The 16,862-nt window shown below is 46.5% G+C and overlaps 1 protein-coding gene across 2 annotated transcripts in view; it reads right to left on the reverse strand.

The window, feature by feature from the left end:
- Positions 1–16,862, reverse strand: part of ADCY8 (adenylate cyclase 8) — a 387,999-nt gene that overhangs the window by 18,766 nt on the left and 352,371 nt on the right. For both annotated transcript variants that reach the window (XM_040354976.1, XM_040354977.1), the window contains 3 exons: positions 15,710–15,868; positions 8,925–9,071; positions 4,074–4,166 (listed from right to left, as the gene is read on the reverse strand). In XM_040354976.1, coding sequence (XP_040210910.1) covers positions 4,074–4,166; positions 8,925–9,071; positions 15,710–15,868 — 399 coding nt within the window. The remainder of the gene's footprint in view (positions 1–4,073; positions 4,167–8,924; positions 9,072–15,709; positions 15,869–16,862) is intronic.

A 16,862-nucleotide genomic window follows, 5' to 3' on the forward strand; every position in this document is an offset into this window, starting at 1 on the left:
ACATTTTCAAGACATTATGGTTTATTTGCTAAGTGCTGCAATATTGCATTAGCGGAAAAGTGCCTCTTGTGGGGGAATGACATCATTTCGCCTATTTGTAAGCACTCTGCTCAGAAAATGGCAGCCACTCAGGAGAAGATAATGCAACAATTGGCCATCTGGTTTTCATGGATACGACCAAGACATCGTGTTTTTGTCCCCTGAACTCAGCTTGGCCTGTGCACCTAAAAATGAGACTGTCAGACAATTTGGACTTTTGAAAAGTCTGATCTAAGAGCGGAAAATGCAACTTTCTGCTGTAATCTTTCATAGCCAGAAAATTCTTCTTTGCACTATCAGTTTCAGAGAGGTGCACAGAGGATACGTTTTTGGCAGGCACCTTGTGCTGGTAGCATGGGATTAGTGAGAAGAATGTCCCTTACATTGGTGATCAGTGGGAAGAATGTTCCTTACATTGGTGATCAGTGGGAAGAATGTTCCTTACATTGGTGATCAGTGGGAAGAATGCTCCTTACATTGGTGATCAGTGGGAAGAATGTTCCTTACATTGGTGATCAGTGGGAAGAATGTCCCTTACATTGGTGATCAGTGAGAAGAATGCCCCTTACATTGGTGATCAGTGGGAAGAATGTTCCTTACATTGGTGATCAGTGGGAAGAATGTCCCTTACATTGGTGATCAGTGGGAAGAATGTCCCTTACATTGGTGATCAGTGGGAAGAATGTTCCTTACATTGGTGATCAGTGAGAAGAATGTTCCTTACATTGGTGGTCAGTGGAAAGAATGTTCCTGACTTTGGTGGTCAGTGGGAAGAATGTCCCTTACATTGGTGGTCAGTGGGAACTGGGAAGAATATTCCTTACATTGGTAGTAAGCAGCACAATCTATGATCCACTGTGTAAACACAGCGGAAGATGGATCATTGTACTGGGCCAGAACTGGTACCATGTGATCACTGTGAAAAATCACAGTCAGTGTCAGTTGTACACAATGGGCCGGATTCAGAAAGAGATACGACGGTGTATCTCCTGATACGCTGTCGTATCTCCTGATACGCTGTCGTATCTATGTGTTCTGCCGGTCGCATAGATATTCCTAAGATCCGACAGGTGTAAGTGTCTTACACCGTCGGATCTTAGGCTGCAATTCCAGGCCAGCCGCTAGGTGGCGCTTCCGTATTATTACGCGACTAATATGCAAATGAGGAGTTACGCCGATTCAGAAACGAACGACCGCCCGGCGTTTTTTCTTTACGTCATTTGCGTTAGGCTTTTTCCGGCGTATAGTTACCCCTGGGTCTATGAGGCGCAGCCAATGTTAAGTATGGCCGTCGTTCCCGTGCCGAGTTTTGAAATTTTTATGTCGTTTGCAAATACGGATGGACGTAATTTACGGTCACGACGAAAGCAATGACGTCCTTGCGACGTCATTTAGAGCAATGCACACTGGGAGATTTTACGGACGGCGCATGCGCCGTTCAAATAAAACGTAAAAAACGCGGGGTCAAGGGAAATTGAAATAAAACACACCCCCTACATCCCCATTTGAATTACGCGGCCTTACGCTGCAACACATACGCTACGCCGCTCTAACTAAGGGCGCAAGTTCTTTGTGAATAAAGAACTTGCGCCCAAAGTTAGAGCGGCGTAACGTATCGGAGATACGTTACGTGGGCCGGACAGATACGCCAATGTATCTGAATCCGGCCCAATGACTTTCATTCATAGCCATTGATTGTGTACTATTGGTATAGCCAATCACAGCGGACCTGTATCATGTGATAACTGTACTCGATCACAGCTATCACAATTATACACAATGGCACATGAATGCATGCCGTTCATAAAAATTATTGTTTATAGCAGTAATCATCATTGTTATAAGCAATCACGTAAAAAAAAAAAAAAAAATCCTGATCATCTCTCCAGAGCAGTAGCGTGACACTGTTTTTTTTATACTTGGTCACAGTATAAAAAAACTGTAAAAAAAAAAAGTTTAAAAATGAAAAAAATTTATTTTTATATTATATATTTGTAATTGTATTTATATACTGTTAACAGCCAGTGTCCTTGATCACCCACACACCCTCATATTGTATTGTGACGCTGTACTGCTCTGGTGACAGTATGTAAAAAAAGTGAAACAAATAAATAAAAACATTTTATTACATTTTTTCATTTTCCCCAAAAATTGTGACAAAAATTACAACTTTCAAAAAACTCACAACGCCTCTTGCTAAATAGCAGAAATTAGATCGGCCGTCAGTACATCAGGACTGATCAATGTCCAAATATATACCAAAGTTTGTGGACTCTATCGCTATCGGTCTCCAAAAAAATTATAAAAATTTCATTTGGGCACAGTGTTGCATGTCTAATTGTCATTCAAAGTGTGACAGCGCTGAGAGTTGAAAATTGGGCTGGGCAGGAAGGTGATGAAAGTGTCCGGTATTGAATTGGTTGAAAATATAATTTTTGCTGGCATATGATTGGATGATGGACTTAACAGAGCTTCACCTCCTTTACTAAGCTCCTGATAAGTGCAATTTCCCTAACAAAGGGCCAGATCCAGAGAGAGAGAGTACGCCGGCGTATCTACTGATACGCCGGCGTACTTTCAAATTACCCGCGTCGTATCTTTGGTTTGAATCCTCAAACCAAGATACGACGGCATCTGGGTTAGATCCGACAGGTGTACGTCCTCGTACGCCTTCGGATCTAAGATGCAATACTTCTGCATCCGCTAGGTGGCGTACATGTCGTTTTCCGCGTCGGGTATGCAAATTAGCTATTTCCGATGATCCGCGAACGTACGAGCGGCCGGCGCATTTTTTTACGGCGTCTCTAGTCGGCTTTTTCCGGCGTATAGTTAAAGCGGGGGTTCACCCTATATAAAAAAAAAAAATATTTTTTTCCCTCTAGCATTAAATTCGGCATAGTAGCGCGAGCTACAGTATGCCTGTCTGTATTTTTTTATCCCCGTACTCACTGTTATATCGTACATAGAAGATTCCGGGGAATGGGCGTTCCTATGGAGAGGGAAGGTGATTGACGGCCGGCCCTGGCACGTCACGCTTCTCCGGAAATAGCCGAAATAGGCTTGGCTCTTCACGGCGCCTGCGCATAGCCTGTGCGCAGGCGCTGTGAAGAGCCGAGACCTACTCCGGCTGTCTTCGGGGAGCGTGACGTGCCAGAGCCGGCCGTCAATCACCCTCCCTCTTGCTAGGAACGCCCATTCCCCTCGGCAGACGGAATCGTCTATGTACGATATAACCGTGAGTACGGGGATAAAAAAATTAAGACCGGCATAGTGTAGCTCGCGCTACTATGCCGGATTTTATGCTGAAATGTTGTTCTGCAGGGTGAACCACCGCTTTAAAGCTGGTATTTTGCGGCGTATAGTTAGACTTGCCATGTTAAGTATGGCCGTTTTTCCCCGCGTCTAAATTTGATTTTTTTTTTTTTTGTGTAAGTCGTCCATGAATCGGGATGGACGTAATTCACGTCTAAGTTAAAAAATGACGTTGTTGCGACGTCATTTAGCGCAATGCGCGGCGGGAAATTTAGAAACGGAGCATGCGCAGTTCATTCGGCGCGGGGACGCGCTTCATTTAAATGAAACACGCCCCCTAATCGCCGATTTGAATTCCGCCGCCAGAGATATACTACACCGCCGTAACTTACGGCGCAAAATCTTGAAGGATTCGAAATTACGCCAGGTAAGGTACGGCGGCGTAGCGTATCTCTGATACGCTGCGCCGATCTATTTCTATGTGGATCTGGCCCAAAGTGAACAACCTCTTTGTCTTTAGGAAGTCAACCCCGTGGTGCCATCAGGCCAGTAAGTGTGAGGATATCTCTCTGGGTTTAGAACATCCTGACCATTTATTGGCTCTGTGCCTTCAAGTCCTGGTGATGCCCGTCTCTTTCCTTTGCCAGCATGAACATGGCAGGAAGTGAGGGAAAATCTCCCTGATGAGGACAGCAATAAAAACTTGACCCACTCTGTTAATAACGTCAAAACAATTTTGGTTGGAGTTGGGATTTAGGATGTAAGAAGAAATGTGTATTTACCTGTTTCTCTGGGGATAATCCAGACACAGCCATGTATGTACTTCCAATGGTTTTGATCTTCTCTATATCCTGGAATCTTTCTTCATCTAACAACTAAAAGGAAAATGTGATACAGATTAGCACATTGATAGAAGCACCCAAAAAAGTTCCATTCTGTTCAACGCTTAAATTCAGTTAGATATTAAAAACAAATTAACCACTTAAGACCTGGACCTTTAGGCAGCTAAAGGACATGGCCAGTTTTTGCGATTCGGCACTGCATCGTTTTAACTGACAATTGCGCGGTCGTACGACGTGGCTCCCAAACAATATTGGCATCCTTTTTTTCCCACAAATAGAGCTTTTATTTGGTGGTATTTGATCACCTTTGCGGTTTTTATTTTTTGCGCTATAAACAAAAATAGAGCGACAATTTTGAAAAAAAATGCAATATTTTTTACTTTTTGCTATAATAAATATCCCACAAAAATATATAAAAACAAAAAAAAAAAAATTTTTTTCCTCAGTTTAGGCCGATACGTATTCTTCTACCTATTTTTGGTAAAAAAAAATCGCAATAAGCGTTTATCGATTGGTTTGCGCAAAATTTATAGTGTTTACAAAATAGGGGATAGTTTTATTGCATTTTTATTATTTTATATTTTTTTACTACTAATGGTGGCGATCAGCGTTTTTTTTTCGTGACTGCGACATTATGGCGGACACATCGGACAATTTTGACACATTTTTGGGACCATTGTCACTTTCACAGCAAAAAATGCATTAAAAATGCATTGTTTACTGTGAAAATGCCAATTGCAGTTTGGGAGTTAACCACAAGGGGGCGCTGAAGGGGTTAAGTGTGATTTGTGTTTCTTACTGTAGGGGGTGTGGCTGTAGGTGTGACGTCATTGATTGTTTTTCCCTATAAAAGGGAACACACGATCAATGACGGCGCCACAGTGAAGAACGGGGAAGCTGTGTTTACACACAGCTCTCCCCGTTCTTCAGCTCCGGGGACCGATCGCGGGACTCCAGCGGCGATCGGGTCCGCGGGTCCCGGAGCTTCGGACCGGGTCGCGGGCGAGTGCCCGCGACCCACGGCTGGGCACTTAAAGAGGACATACCTGTATGTGCATGTGCCCAGCCGTGCCATTCTGCCGACGTATATGTGCAGGAGGCGGTCCTTAAGTGGTTAAAGTGCCAGGGCCAAATAAAATAAATAAATAAAAAAAAAACACATATGCAATACATTCTGCAATACAGTGGAGCCTTGGATTACGAGAATAATCCGTTCCAGGTGAATGCTCGTAACCCAAAGCACTCGCATATCAAAGCAAGTTTCCCCATAGAAGTCAATGGAAACGAAAATAATTTGTTCCGCATTGACTTCTATGGCGTGCAATACCGCATGTGGACAGAGGTAGAGGGGCGCGGGAGAGCCTCGGAAAACCTTGGAAAGGCTCGGGAACTGAGTATTTTTGAGTATTTCCAAACGGCTCTGCTCGGCTCCGACGCCCCGCACCTCTGGCCAAATGCAGTATTGCACACCGCTGTGACTTGAATCCTGCTTGTTTTGTGAGACACCACTGGCAAACCGAGTCAGGATTTTAAAAAAAAATGCTTGTGTTGCGAAACGCTCGTTAACCGCGTTACTCCCAACCCGAGGTTTCACTGTACATGCACTTTTTATTCATGTTTTATCCCTTTAAAGTTGAAATCCAAGCAGATAGAAATACACAAATGAATGCAGCTCTGGAACCATTATCACATCATAAAATGTATAATTTAAATGCATCAGTAAGTTTGACATGATAGGAGCCTCTTGAAGCCCCTTACAGCAGGGCTGGAGTGTGAGAGGAAGAAGTAACACAAAGAGCCAATCAGTTCATGTGCAGACAAGAAGCAAGCGGATAAGAGGAGAGAGCAGAGTGACCTAGAGATCATCTAAGGAAAAAAACTCAGCTTCTGGACAATATAGCACCACACCCCGGAGTTAATGTGGAAGTAAACCCTCCTATCGTTTCCAGCCAAGGAAGCTGCCATCTTTGCCTCTACAACTTGTTTAATCTACAACTGCCATGATGCTGCACATGTGATCAGTTATGACACCAGCCATTGGATGGTTTGACAGTTTGGTTGAGAGCAAAACCAATGGGAGTGTTACATTTCCGGCACGTGCCGGCAATGAAACTGTTTTATGGATGGGTTTACTTCCGCTTTAACCACTTACCCCCCGGACCATATTGCTGCCCAAAGACCAGAGTACTTTTTGCGATTCGGGACTGCGTCGCTTTAACAGACAATTGCGCGGTCGTGCGACGTGGCTCCCAAACAAAATTGGCGTCCTTTTTTTCCCACAAATAGAGCTTTCTTTTGGTGGTATTTGATCACCTCTGCGTTTTTTATTTTTTGCGCTATAAACAAAAATAGAACGACAATTTTGAAAAAAATGAATATTTTTTACTTTTTGCTGTAATAAATATCCCCCAAAAATATATAGAAAAACATTTTTTTTCCTCAGTTTAGGCCGATACGTATTCTTCTACATATTTTTCGTTAAAAAAAATCGCAATAAGCGTTTATTGATTGGTTTGCGCAAAAGTTATAGCGTTTACAAAATAGGGGGTATTTTTATGGCATTTTTATTAATATTTTTTTTACTAGTAATGGCGGCGATCAGCGATTTTTTTTTCGGTATTGCGACATTATGGCGGACACTTCGGACATTTTTGACACATTTTTGGGACCATTGGCATTTTTATAGCGATCAGTGCTATAAAAATGCATTAGATTACTATAAAAATGCCACTGGCAGTGAAGGGGTTAACACTAGGGGGCGGGGAAGGGGTTAAGTATGCCTGGGTGTGTTCTTACTGTGGGGGGGGGGGGGGGGGCCGCACTAGGGGAAACACTGGTCTTCTGTTCATACATTGTATGAACAGAAAATCAGCATTTCCCCTGCTGACAGGAACGAGAGCTGTGTGTTTACACACACAGCTCCCGTTCCCCGCTCTGTACCGAGCGATCGCGTGTGCCCGGCGGCGATCGCGCCCGCCGGGCACACGCACGGGAGTCGGGGGCGAGCGGGGGGCGCGCGCGCGCGCCTCCGGCGGCGCGCGTGCGCCCCTAGTGGCGGCTAATAGGCAGGACGTCCATTTACGTGGTCTCGCCTAGGAGAGCCACCTTGTGGACGTATTTCGGCGGTGCGGCGACGGCAAGTGGTTAATTTGTATATTGTATATTGTCTGCTTGACCCCCTGAACCATTATCAATAGCAATATAGCTTGGGGTACGTGGGGAATTTTTTGAGATATGTATACACGCATATGATAGATATTGAAAAAATTGATATTTTGACTATAAAAATGTGATAATGTATGTACTATGGGCCAGATTCACAGTCATTTACCCTGGCGCAGCGTATCAGAGATACGCTACGCCGCCGTATCTTACCTGGCGGAATTTCGAATCCAGGAAGATTTCGCGAAAATAGTCGGTGTAAGTTGATCGTACCGCAGGGTGGTCCCTTTGGGTGACAAAAGTTGTGTGCCTACAGTCTCCACTAATGGAAATCTGCGCCCTGATTATCACCCATTGGTATTGCAAATCATGTGATTACAAAATACAGTGGAACCTCGGTTTACGAGTAACGCGGTTAACGAGCGTTTTGAAAGATGAGCAACTTTTTTATTTTATTCTGACTCGGTTTGGGAGTGTTGTCTCGTAAAACTAGCAGAATTCAAGCTAATATGGAGTGCAGTACAGCATTTGGCCTAAGGTGCGGGGGCGCCGGAGCCGAACAGAGCAGAGCGGAGACGTTCAGAAATGCTCGAAAATACTGTTTTTTAGCCTTTCTGAGGGTTTCCGAGGTCGGGCCTTTCCAAGTGTTTCCAAGGCTCTCCGGCGCCCCCCCACCTCTGGCCACATACGGTATTGCATGTCATTGAAGTCAATGCGGAACTACTGTATTTATTGGCGTATAACACTCACTTTTTTACCCTGAAAATAGAGTGTAAACTGTGCCTGCGTGTTATACGCTGGGGGCTTTGGAAAGTTTTTTTCCTGAAACTTCCATCTTAACCACTTAACGACCGCCGCATGTACATATACGTCCACAGAATGGCACGTACAGGCAGATGGGGGTACATGTACGTCCCTGACTTTCCGTGGGAACCCCCCCCGGTACATACGGCAGTCGGGAATCGTCTGGGAGCGATCCGGGATGAGGGCGCGGCTATTCGTTTCTAGCCGCCCCCTCGCGATCGCTCCCCGGAGCTAAAGAACGGGGAGAGCCGTATGTAAACACGGCTTCCCCGTGCTTCACTGTGGCGGCGCATCGATCGAGTGATCCCTTTTATAGGGAGACTCGATCGATGAAAAAAAAAGTTAAAAATATTGCATTTTTTTCAAAACTGTCGCTCTATTTTTGTTTATAATGCAAAAAATAAAAACCGCAGAGGTGATCAAATACCACCAAAAGAAAGCTCTATTTGTGGGGAAAAAAAGGACGTCAATTTTGTTTGGGAGCCACGTCGCACGACCGCGCAATTGTCAGTTAAAGCGACGCAGTGCCGAATCGCAAAACCTGGCCTGGGCCTTTAGCTGCATTTTGGTCCGGGGCTTAGGTGGTTAAGGTTAGGGTGCGTGTTATACGCCGATAAATACGGTAATTATTTTTGTTTCCATCTTCTATGGGGAAACTCGCTTTGATCTGCGAGTGCTTCGGATTCCGAGAATCCTCCTAGAACGGATTATGCCCGCACTCCAAGGTTCCACTGAAATACCAAAGCGAGATTTGGGTGGTTGGCACGTTTCACCATCTGGACTCCCCGAGACCTTCCATCTGCCTTTCCCGACAGTGACATTTACCTCGTCAAAATCAGCGATGATCTCGTTGAGTAAGCGCAGGCATTCCACGCCTTGGTTATTCATTTCTGTTTGGGAGTAGAAATCTGCGAATCCAGGGATAGAGGCGAACATGACGCCTACAGCATCGTAGGACTGAGAGTACAGCTCCTGAAACAGAAGAACACAGACACAGCGCTTGTAGTCAGAGGTGTAAATTAAAGCCACAGGCGCACTGCAACATTCAGCTCATAACATACCAAGTGTCGCACTAAAACATTTCACTCTCTTTTCCAGCCCTTGAGGCAACGATGTCAAGTCTAACAGAAACGCAGGGCTGAGCTAAATAAAATAAGGGGGCAAAGGACCGCGGTGGATCTACTGAGGGTGGCACCTACATAATTCCAAAATACCAATGCTCTCTTTGTTATTTTCTTATTATGTATTTTTTATTAAATGCAACATTAAATATTTTATTAACCACTTCAGCTCTGGGTTATTTATCCCCCCCCTTAACCCCTTAACGCCCGCCGCACGACTATTTACGTCCGCAAAATGGCATGGACAGGCAGAAGGGCGTATATATACGTCCTTGCCTTCTAGCGGGTGGGGGGTCCGATCGGGACCCTCCCCCGCTGCGTGCGGCGGGCGGATTCCCGAGGGGAGCAATCCAGGACGATGGCACGGCTATTCGTTTATAGCCGATCCGTCGCGATCGCTCCCCGGAGCTGAAGAACGGGGAGAGCCGTATGTAAACACGGCTTCCTTGTGCTTCACTGTGGCGGCTGCATCGATCGAGTGATCCCTTATATAGGTAGACTCGATCGGTGATGTCAGTCCTACAGCCACACCCCCTACAGTTGTAAACACACACTAAGTGAACACTAACTCCTACAGCGCCCCCTGTGGTTAACTCCCAAACTGCAACTGTCATTTTCACAATAAACAATGCAATTTAAATGCATTTTTTGCTGTGAAAATGACAATGGTCCCAAAAATGTGTCAAAATTGTCCGAAGTGTCCGCCATAATGTCGCAGTCACGAAAAAAATCGTTGATCGCCGCCAATAGTAGTAAAAAAATAAAAAAATTATAAAAATGGAAAAAAACTATCCCCTATTTTGTAAACGCTATAAATTTTGTGCAAACCAATCGATAAACACTTATTGCGATTTTTTTTTACCAAAAATAGGTAGAAGAATACGTATCGGCCTAAACTGAGGAAAAAAAATGTTTTTATATATGTTTTTGGGGGATATTTATTATAGCAAAAAGTAAAAAATATTGCATTTTTTTTCAAAATTGTCGCTCTATTTTTGTTTATAGGGCAAAAAATAAAAACCGCAGAGGTGATCAAATACCACCAAAAGAAAGCTTTATTTGTGGGAAAAAAAGGACGCCAATTTTGTTTGGGAGCCACGTCGCACGACCGCGCAATTGTCTGTTAAAGCGACGCAGTACCAAATTGTAAAAACGCCTTTGGGCATTTAGCAGCATATTGGTCCGGGGCTTAAGTGGTTAATGACCAGGCCATTTTTTGCAATACCGCACTGCGTTACTAACTGACAATTGTGCTGTCTTGTGACGCAGTACCCAAATAAAATGTATGAGCTAGATTCACGTAGGACTTACGCCAACGTATCTTCTTATACGCCGCGTAAGTCCACGGATGCGCCGTCGTATCTATGCGCCGCATTTTTTAAACCAGATACGCCTGAATTCTGGCTCCATCCGACCGACGTAAGTCTCCTACGCTGTCGTATCTTGGGTGCATATTTACGCTGGCCGCTAGGGGCGCTTCCATTGATTTACGCGTCGAATATGTAATTGACCTAGATACGCCGATTCACGAACGTACTTGCCCCCGTCGCAGTAAGCTACGCCGTTTACGTAAGGCGTACGTCCGACGTAAAGTTATCCCACCTAAAGCAGGGGTAAGTCATGTTAGGGTATGGACGTCGGAACAGCCGTTGTAATTTACGTCGTTTACGTAAGTCGTACGTGAATGGGGCTGGGCGTAGGTTACGTTCACGTCGTACGCATTGAGCAGTCGTTTCTTAGGGAGTATATGTGGCGTGATTCTGAGCATGCACGCATGCGCCGTTCGTTCGGCCATTCATTTACATGGGGTCACGGTTAATTTTAATACAACACGCCCACTACCTTCCAAATTTGAATTAGGCGGGCTTACGCCGGCCCATTTACGCTACACCGCCGTAACTTAGGGAGCAAGTGCTTTGTGAATACTGGTCTTGCCTCTCAGAGTTACGTCGGCGTAGCGCATATGAGATGCGCTACGCCCGCTCAACGATACGCCGAGCTACCTGAATCTAGCTCTTTGTTTTTGTTTTTCCTCCCACAAATAGAGCTTTCTTTTGTTGATACAAAAATAAAAATAAAAAAATAAATAAAATGTCTCTTTTAGAGCTATGGGTGGAAGTGACGTTTTGAGGTCGCTTCCGCCCTCTAATGCCACTACACACGATCAGTCCATCCGATGAGAACGGACCATTGAACTTCGTTTTTTTCAGCACATCGTTGTGTTTTACGTCACCGCGTTCTGACAGGATCGTTTTTTTAACCGATGGTGTGTAGGCGCGACGGACCATCAGTCAGCTTCATCGGTTAACCGATGAAAACGGTCCGTCGCGCCTACACACCATCGGTTAAAAAAACGATCGTGTCAGAACGCGCTGACGTAAAACACAACGACGTGCTGAAAAAAAACGAAGTTCAATGCTTCCAAGCATGCGTCGACTTGATTCTGAGCATGCGTGGATTTTTAACCGATGGTTGTGCCTACTAACGATCGGCTTTTTCCCATCGGTTAGGAATCCATCGGTTAAATTTAAAGCAGGTTGGCTTTTTTTCATCCGATGGTTAAATAACCTATGGGGTCCACACACGATCGGTTTTGACCAATGAAAACGGTCCATCAGACTGTTGTCCTCTGTTTAACCTATCGTGTGTACGAGGCCTGATGGTATGGAGACGGGTGGGGGCCATCTTCCCCTCACTCATCTCCATACCTAACAGGAGACAGGACCCGATCGCCTCCGCCGCTGCTGGCAGATACGGTAAAAGACTGAGGTCACCGGAGCGTGATGGGAGGCGAATCTGCCGCAGAGACCACTTTTGTCTGAAAGCGGACCACCCACTGAAGAAGAGGTTACCGGGGGTTACGGTAGCCATCTGCTGCCATAACAATGATATCCCTCTTCAAAGTGCCGACATATAACGACAGCAGGCGGTCCGCAAGTGGTTACGTAAGGGCTCTTTCACACGGGGCGGATCAGTAATGATCGCTCCGTTGATCCCCGCTGAGTTGGCGGATGACAGGGCGGTCCCCGCACACTGTGCAGAGACCGCCCTGTCTTTTCTCCGCTCTCCTCTATGGGGGATCGGATGAACACGGACCGTCTGTCCATGTTCACCCAATCCCATCCGATCCGCAGACAGAAGGAAAAATAGGGTTTTCCTCTGTCTGCAGAATCGGAGGATTGCGGAACTGGGCGACATCGGGTGTCAGACCGCGATCTCACAGGGACCAATGTATGTCCCTTTTTCATCCGTACACGGATGGAGGAAAAAGCGGACGTACGGTCCGCCCGTGTGAAAGAGCCCTAAAGCCCTTTTATATTCAACTCTTTGCTGGACGTCTGTTTAATGAATAATTAGACTCACCTGTAGTTGAATTCTTGTTAATTAGGATTTTGTTGTCTAAAATGTAACTTTGCTCCTAAGGGTCCTTTCACACGTGCGGACCGTTTTTTAGATCAGTTTTTTATCATCGGTTGATCCGTTTTTCTTCAGTTCTTCATCTGTTTTACATCCGTTTTTCATCAGTTGTCATCCGTTTTTCATCAGTTGTCATCCGTTTTTCATCAGTTGTCATCCGTTTTTCATCAGTTGTCATCCGTTTTTCATCAGTTGTCATCCGTTTTTCATCAGCTGTCATCCGTTTTTCATCAGTTGTCATCCGTTTTTCATCCTTTTTTTTTTTTGTTAGAACTTTATTTTTATTACATATTTTGATGAAAAACAGATGTTAGCGGATCGGATGATAAACGTGTCGTCCGCTAACATCCGTTTTTCGTCCGTTCCGTTTTTTTGACGGAAGAAAAATAGGGTTTTCTTCCGTTCAAAAAAACGGAGCTTAACGGAGACGGATGTTAACGGATGTTAGCGGATGCTCATCCGCTAACGTACGCTATCCCATTGGAAAGCATTGCTGTCCGTAAACGGATGTATGAAAAAACAGACGAACGGTCCGCACGTGTGAAAGGACCCTTAGCCCTGGAGGAAAGTAAAGGTTTTATGATAAATCTGGTAGGGTGTACCAGATTTTGCCCTGCCCATGTATACCCCACCTTTTTGAAATGCCCATCAAATGCAGCCTCAACAGCACCCATCAAATGCAGCCTACCAGCGCCCATCAATGCAGCCTACCAGCGCCCATCAATGCAGGGTACCAGTGCCCATCCATGCAGCCTACCAGCGCCCATCAAATGCAGCCTCACCAGAGCCCATCAAATGCAGCCTACCAGCGCCCATCAAATGCAGCCTACCAGCACCATCAAATGCAGCCTACCAGCGCCCATCAATGCAGGGTACCAGTGCCCATCCAGGCAGCCTACCAGCGCCCATCAAATGCAGCCTCACCAGCGCCCATCAAATGCAGCCTACCAGCACCCATCAAATGCAGCCTACCAGCGCCCATCAAATGCAGCCCACCAGCGCCCATCAAATGCAGCCTACCAGCGCCCATCAATGCATGTTTGCTTGCTTCCATCCATTCAGGAGTTGGGACACAGAAACAGTCCTCCGCCGCCGCTCTGCCTCTGACACTATGTGCGAACGGAGCAATGGCTGCCTGCTGATGCTGAGACTTAGTTGCTTGCTGCAGAGAGAAGAGAGTAGGAACACCAGTGGCCGGGTGCCCTAGGCAGCAATGCGCCCTAGCCGGCTGCCTAGTTTGCCTAGTGGTAGCACCGGCCCTGGGTATACTCATTTATGCTGAGCACTGCATATGGCGATTACAGAAATTGTAATCCGCTTCTCGCCATGAGTTGCGTTATAAAAACAAACAAGTCAGAGGCATGCAGTTCAGTTTAGAGAACTCGTGACGTCCAACCACCCAGAGGCCACGACTTAAATTATTTTAAATATTACTGACGTCAAGAGAGACAAAACTGAAAGGGAGGAGGATCTGCTCACATAAAGACCTTGGGGTAGATTCAGGAAGCAATTCCGCCTGCGCATCCATAGATACGCAGGGTAATTGCTAAGTAGCGCCGGCGTATCAACTTTCTGTATTCAGAAAGCTCGATACGCCGACTGTAGCCTAAGATACGACTGGCATAAGGCTCTTATGTCGTCGTATCTTAGGGTGCATTCTGACGCTGGCCGCTAGGTGGCGCTCCCGTAGTTGTCAGCGTAGAGTATGCAAATTGCATACTTACGCTGATTCACAAACGTACGTGCGCCCGGCGGTAGTTTTTTACGTCGTTTGCGTACGTCGGTTTCGTCGTAAGGCTGCTCCTGCTATTAGGAGGCGCAGCCAATGGTAAGTATAGACGTCGTTCCCGCGTCGCGATTTTCGAAATTTGCGTCGTTTGCGTAAGTGAATCGTGAATGGCGCTGGACGCCATTTACGTTCACGTCGAAGCAAATGACGTCCTTGCGACGTCATTTACCACAATGCACGTCGGGAAATTTTCCCGACGGAGCATGCGCAGTACGTTCGGCGCGGGAACGCGTCTAATTTAAATGATCCACGCCCCCTACGGGATCATTTGAATTACGCGCGCTTACGCCGGCCCCTTTTACGCTACGCCGCCGCAAATTACGGAGCAAATGCTTCGTGAATGAAGCGTAGCTCCAGTAATTTACGGAGGCGTAGCGTAAAAACGGTACGCTGCGCCGCCGTAGCAGTGCGCGCCCCTACCTGAATCTACCCCACTATAGATATAGGCCATAGATCCATAACTGGTTTTGATTTGAAGGACATCAGCAAGGGACATATTTGACTTTAATAGAATGTAATTGCTCTTACTGGAGTTTTCCAGGTACTCACCATCCACAGCCCTCGGACCATGGGCGTCCGCTCCATAGGGCAAGGGGGGGCAATTGACCCCCCCTGGAAAATCGAGAAGGTGTTGAAGAGTTTTTGACCACGGGCGGTCCAAACGGGCTGATGGCTGATCTGAGGTACTGAATGGGATGGGGGAGGGGGGTTTGTGCTGAATGGGGGGTCCATCTGTGCTGAAGGGGCGTCTGTACTGAAGGGTGGTATGTGCTGAAGGGGCGTCTGTGCTTAAAGGGGCTCCATCTGTGCTGAAGTGGGGTCTGTGCTGAATGGAGGGGTCTGTGCGTAATGGGGGGGTCTGTGCTGAAGGGGGGTCCATTTGTGCTAAATGGAGTGTTCTGTGCAGAATGGGGGGTTCATCTGTGCTGAATGGAGGGGTCTGTGCTGAAGGTGGGGTCCATCTGTGCTGAAGGGGGGTCTGTACATTCTCTAGGTTATATTTATATGGGCATGGAGTGAAGCTGAATTATCTCAAGAGCTATTTCACACTGCCAGCTGGCCGTGTTATCGGTAAAGTGGCGCTTTACCATCATTTTAGCTGCGCTATTCGGCCGCTAGCGGGCACTTTTAACCCCTGCTAGCGTTTGAAGAAAGGGTTAAATGCGACTGTGTATCGCCGCTGCCGAAGCGCCCCTCCCTGAAAAAATTTCAGCGGACGCCCATGAGCCCTCCCCCAATAATAATGAATTGTCAGTTACATTGCATGTTGTGGAAGGTCGTACCTCGTTATCTCTGTCCTTCTCCAGGAAGTGGCGAGCCACGTGACTTGGGAGAATGTTCCTCAGCATGTTTTCATTGTGCTCCCTCAGTTCCGTCATTTCGTTGATTTCTTCTTTGGCCTGAACCCGCCACAGAAAATCCAGTCTTGCTGTGTATTCCAGCTGTAAAACAGTGCAAGCCATATTTATATTACAGTTCATAAAAGGAGGGATAATAATGAAAAGAGGGTAGTCGGTACATCAGGGTGTGGTCACTGCATATACAAAAGAGGAAGTACCCTTTGGAATACTTTGATTTCCCATGTAGAGTTTTGAGTAATTTTAGCAGCCATAGTTGCATGGGCATCCGCTGAATTTTTTTCATAGGGGGGCGCTTCGGCAGCGGCGATACACAGTCGCATTTTACCCTTCCTTCGACCGCTAGCGGGGGTTAAAAGCGCCCCCCACGTTAAAATGTAAAAACACCCCACTGTGCCCCCTGTATCTTTCAATATCTATTTGTCACTACTGTGTACCCCCTCTCCACAACTGCACCTCTGGACCCCTTTACATTACACAGCACCCCACAGCTCTGGCCCCCTTTACATTACACAGCACCCTGCACCAGTGGACCCCTTTACATTACACAGCACCCTGCATCACAGGCCCCCTTTACATTACACAGCACCCTGCACCACTGGACCCCTTTACATTACACAGCACCCTGCATCACAGGCCCCCTTTACATTACACAGCACCCTGCACCACTGGACCCCTTTACATTACACAGCACCCTGCATCACAGGCCCCCTTTACATTACACAGCACCCTGCATCACAGACCCCTTTACATTACACAGCACCCTGCACCACTGGACCCCTTTACATTACACAGCACCCTGCACCACTGGACCCCTTTACATTCCACAGCACCCTGCATCACAGGCCCCCTTTACATTACACAGCACCCTGCATCACAGGCCCCCTTTACATTACACAGCACCCTGCACCACTGGACCCCTTTACATTCCACAGCACCCTGCATCACAGGCCCCCTTTACATTACACAGCACCCTGCATCACAGGCCCCCTTTACATTACACAGCACCCTGCACCACTGGACCCCTTTACATTACACAGCACCCTGCACCACTGGACCCCTTTACATTACACATTAC

This window comes from Rana temporaria, chromosome 5, assembly GCF_905171775.1.
Source record: "Rana temporaria chromosome 5, aRanTem1.1, whole genome shotgun sequence".
Taxonomy (NCBI): Eukaryota; Metazoa; Chordata; class Amphibia; order Anura; family Ranidae; genus Rana; species Rana temporaria.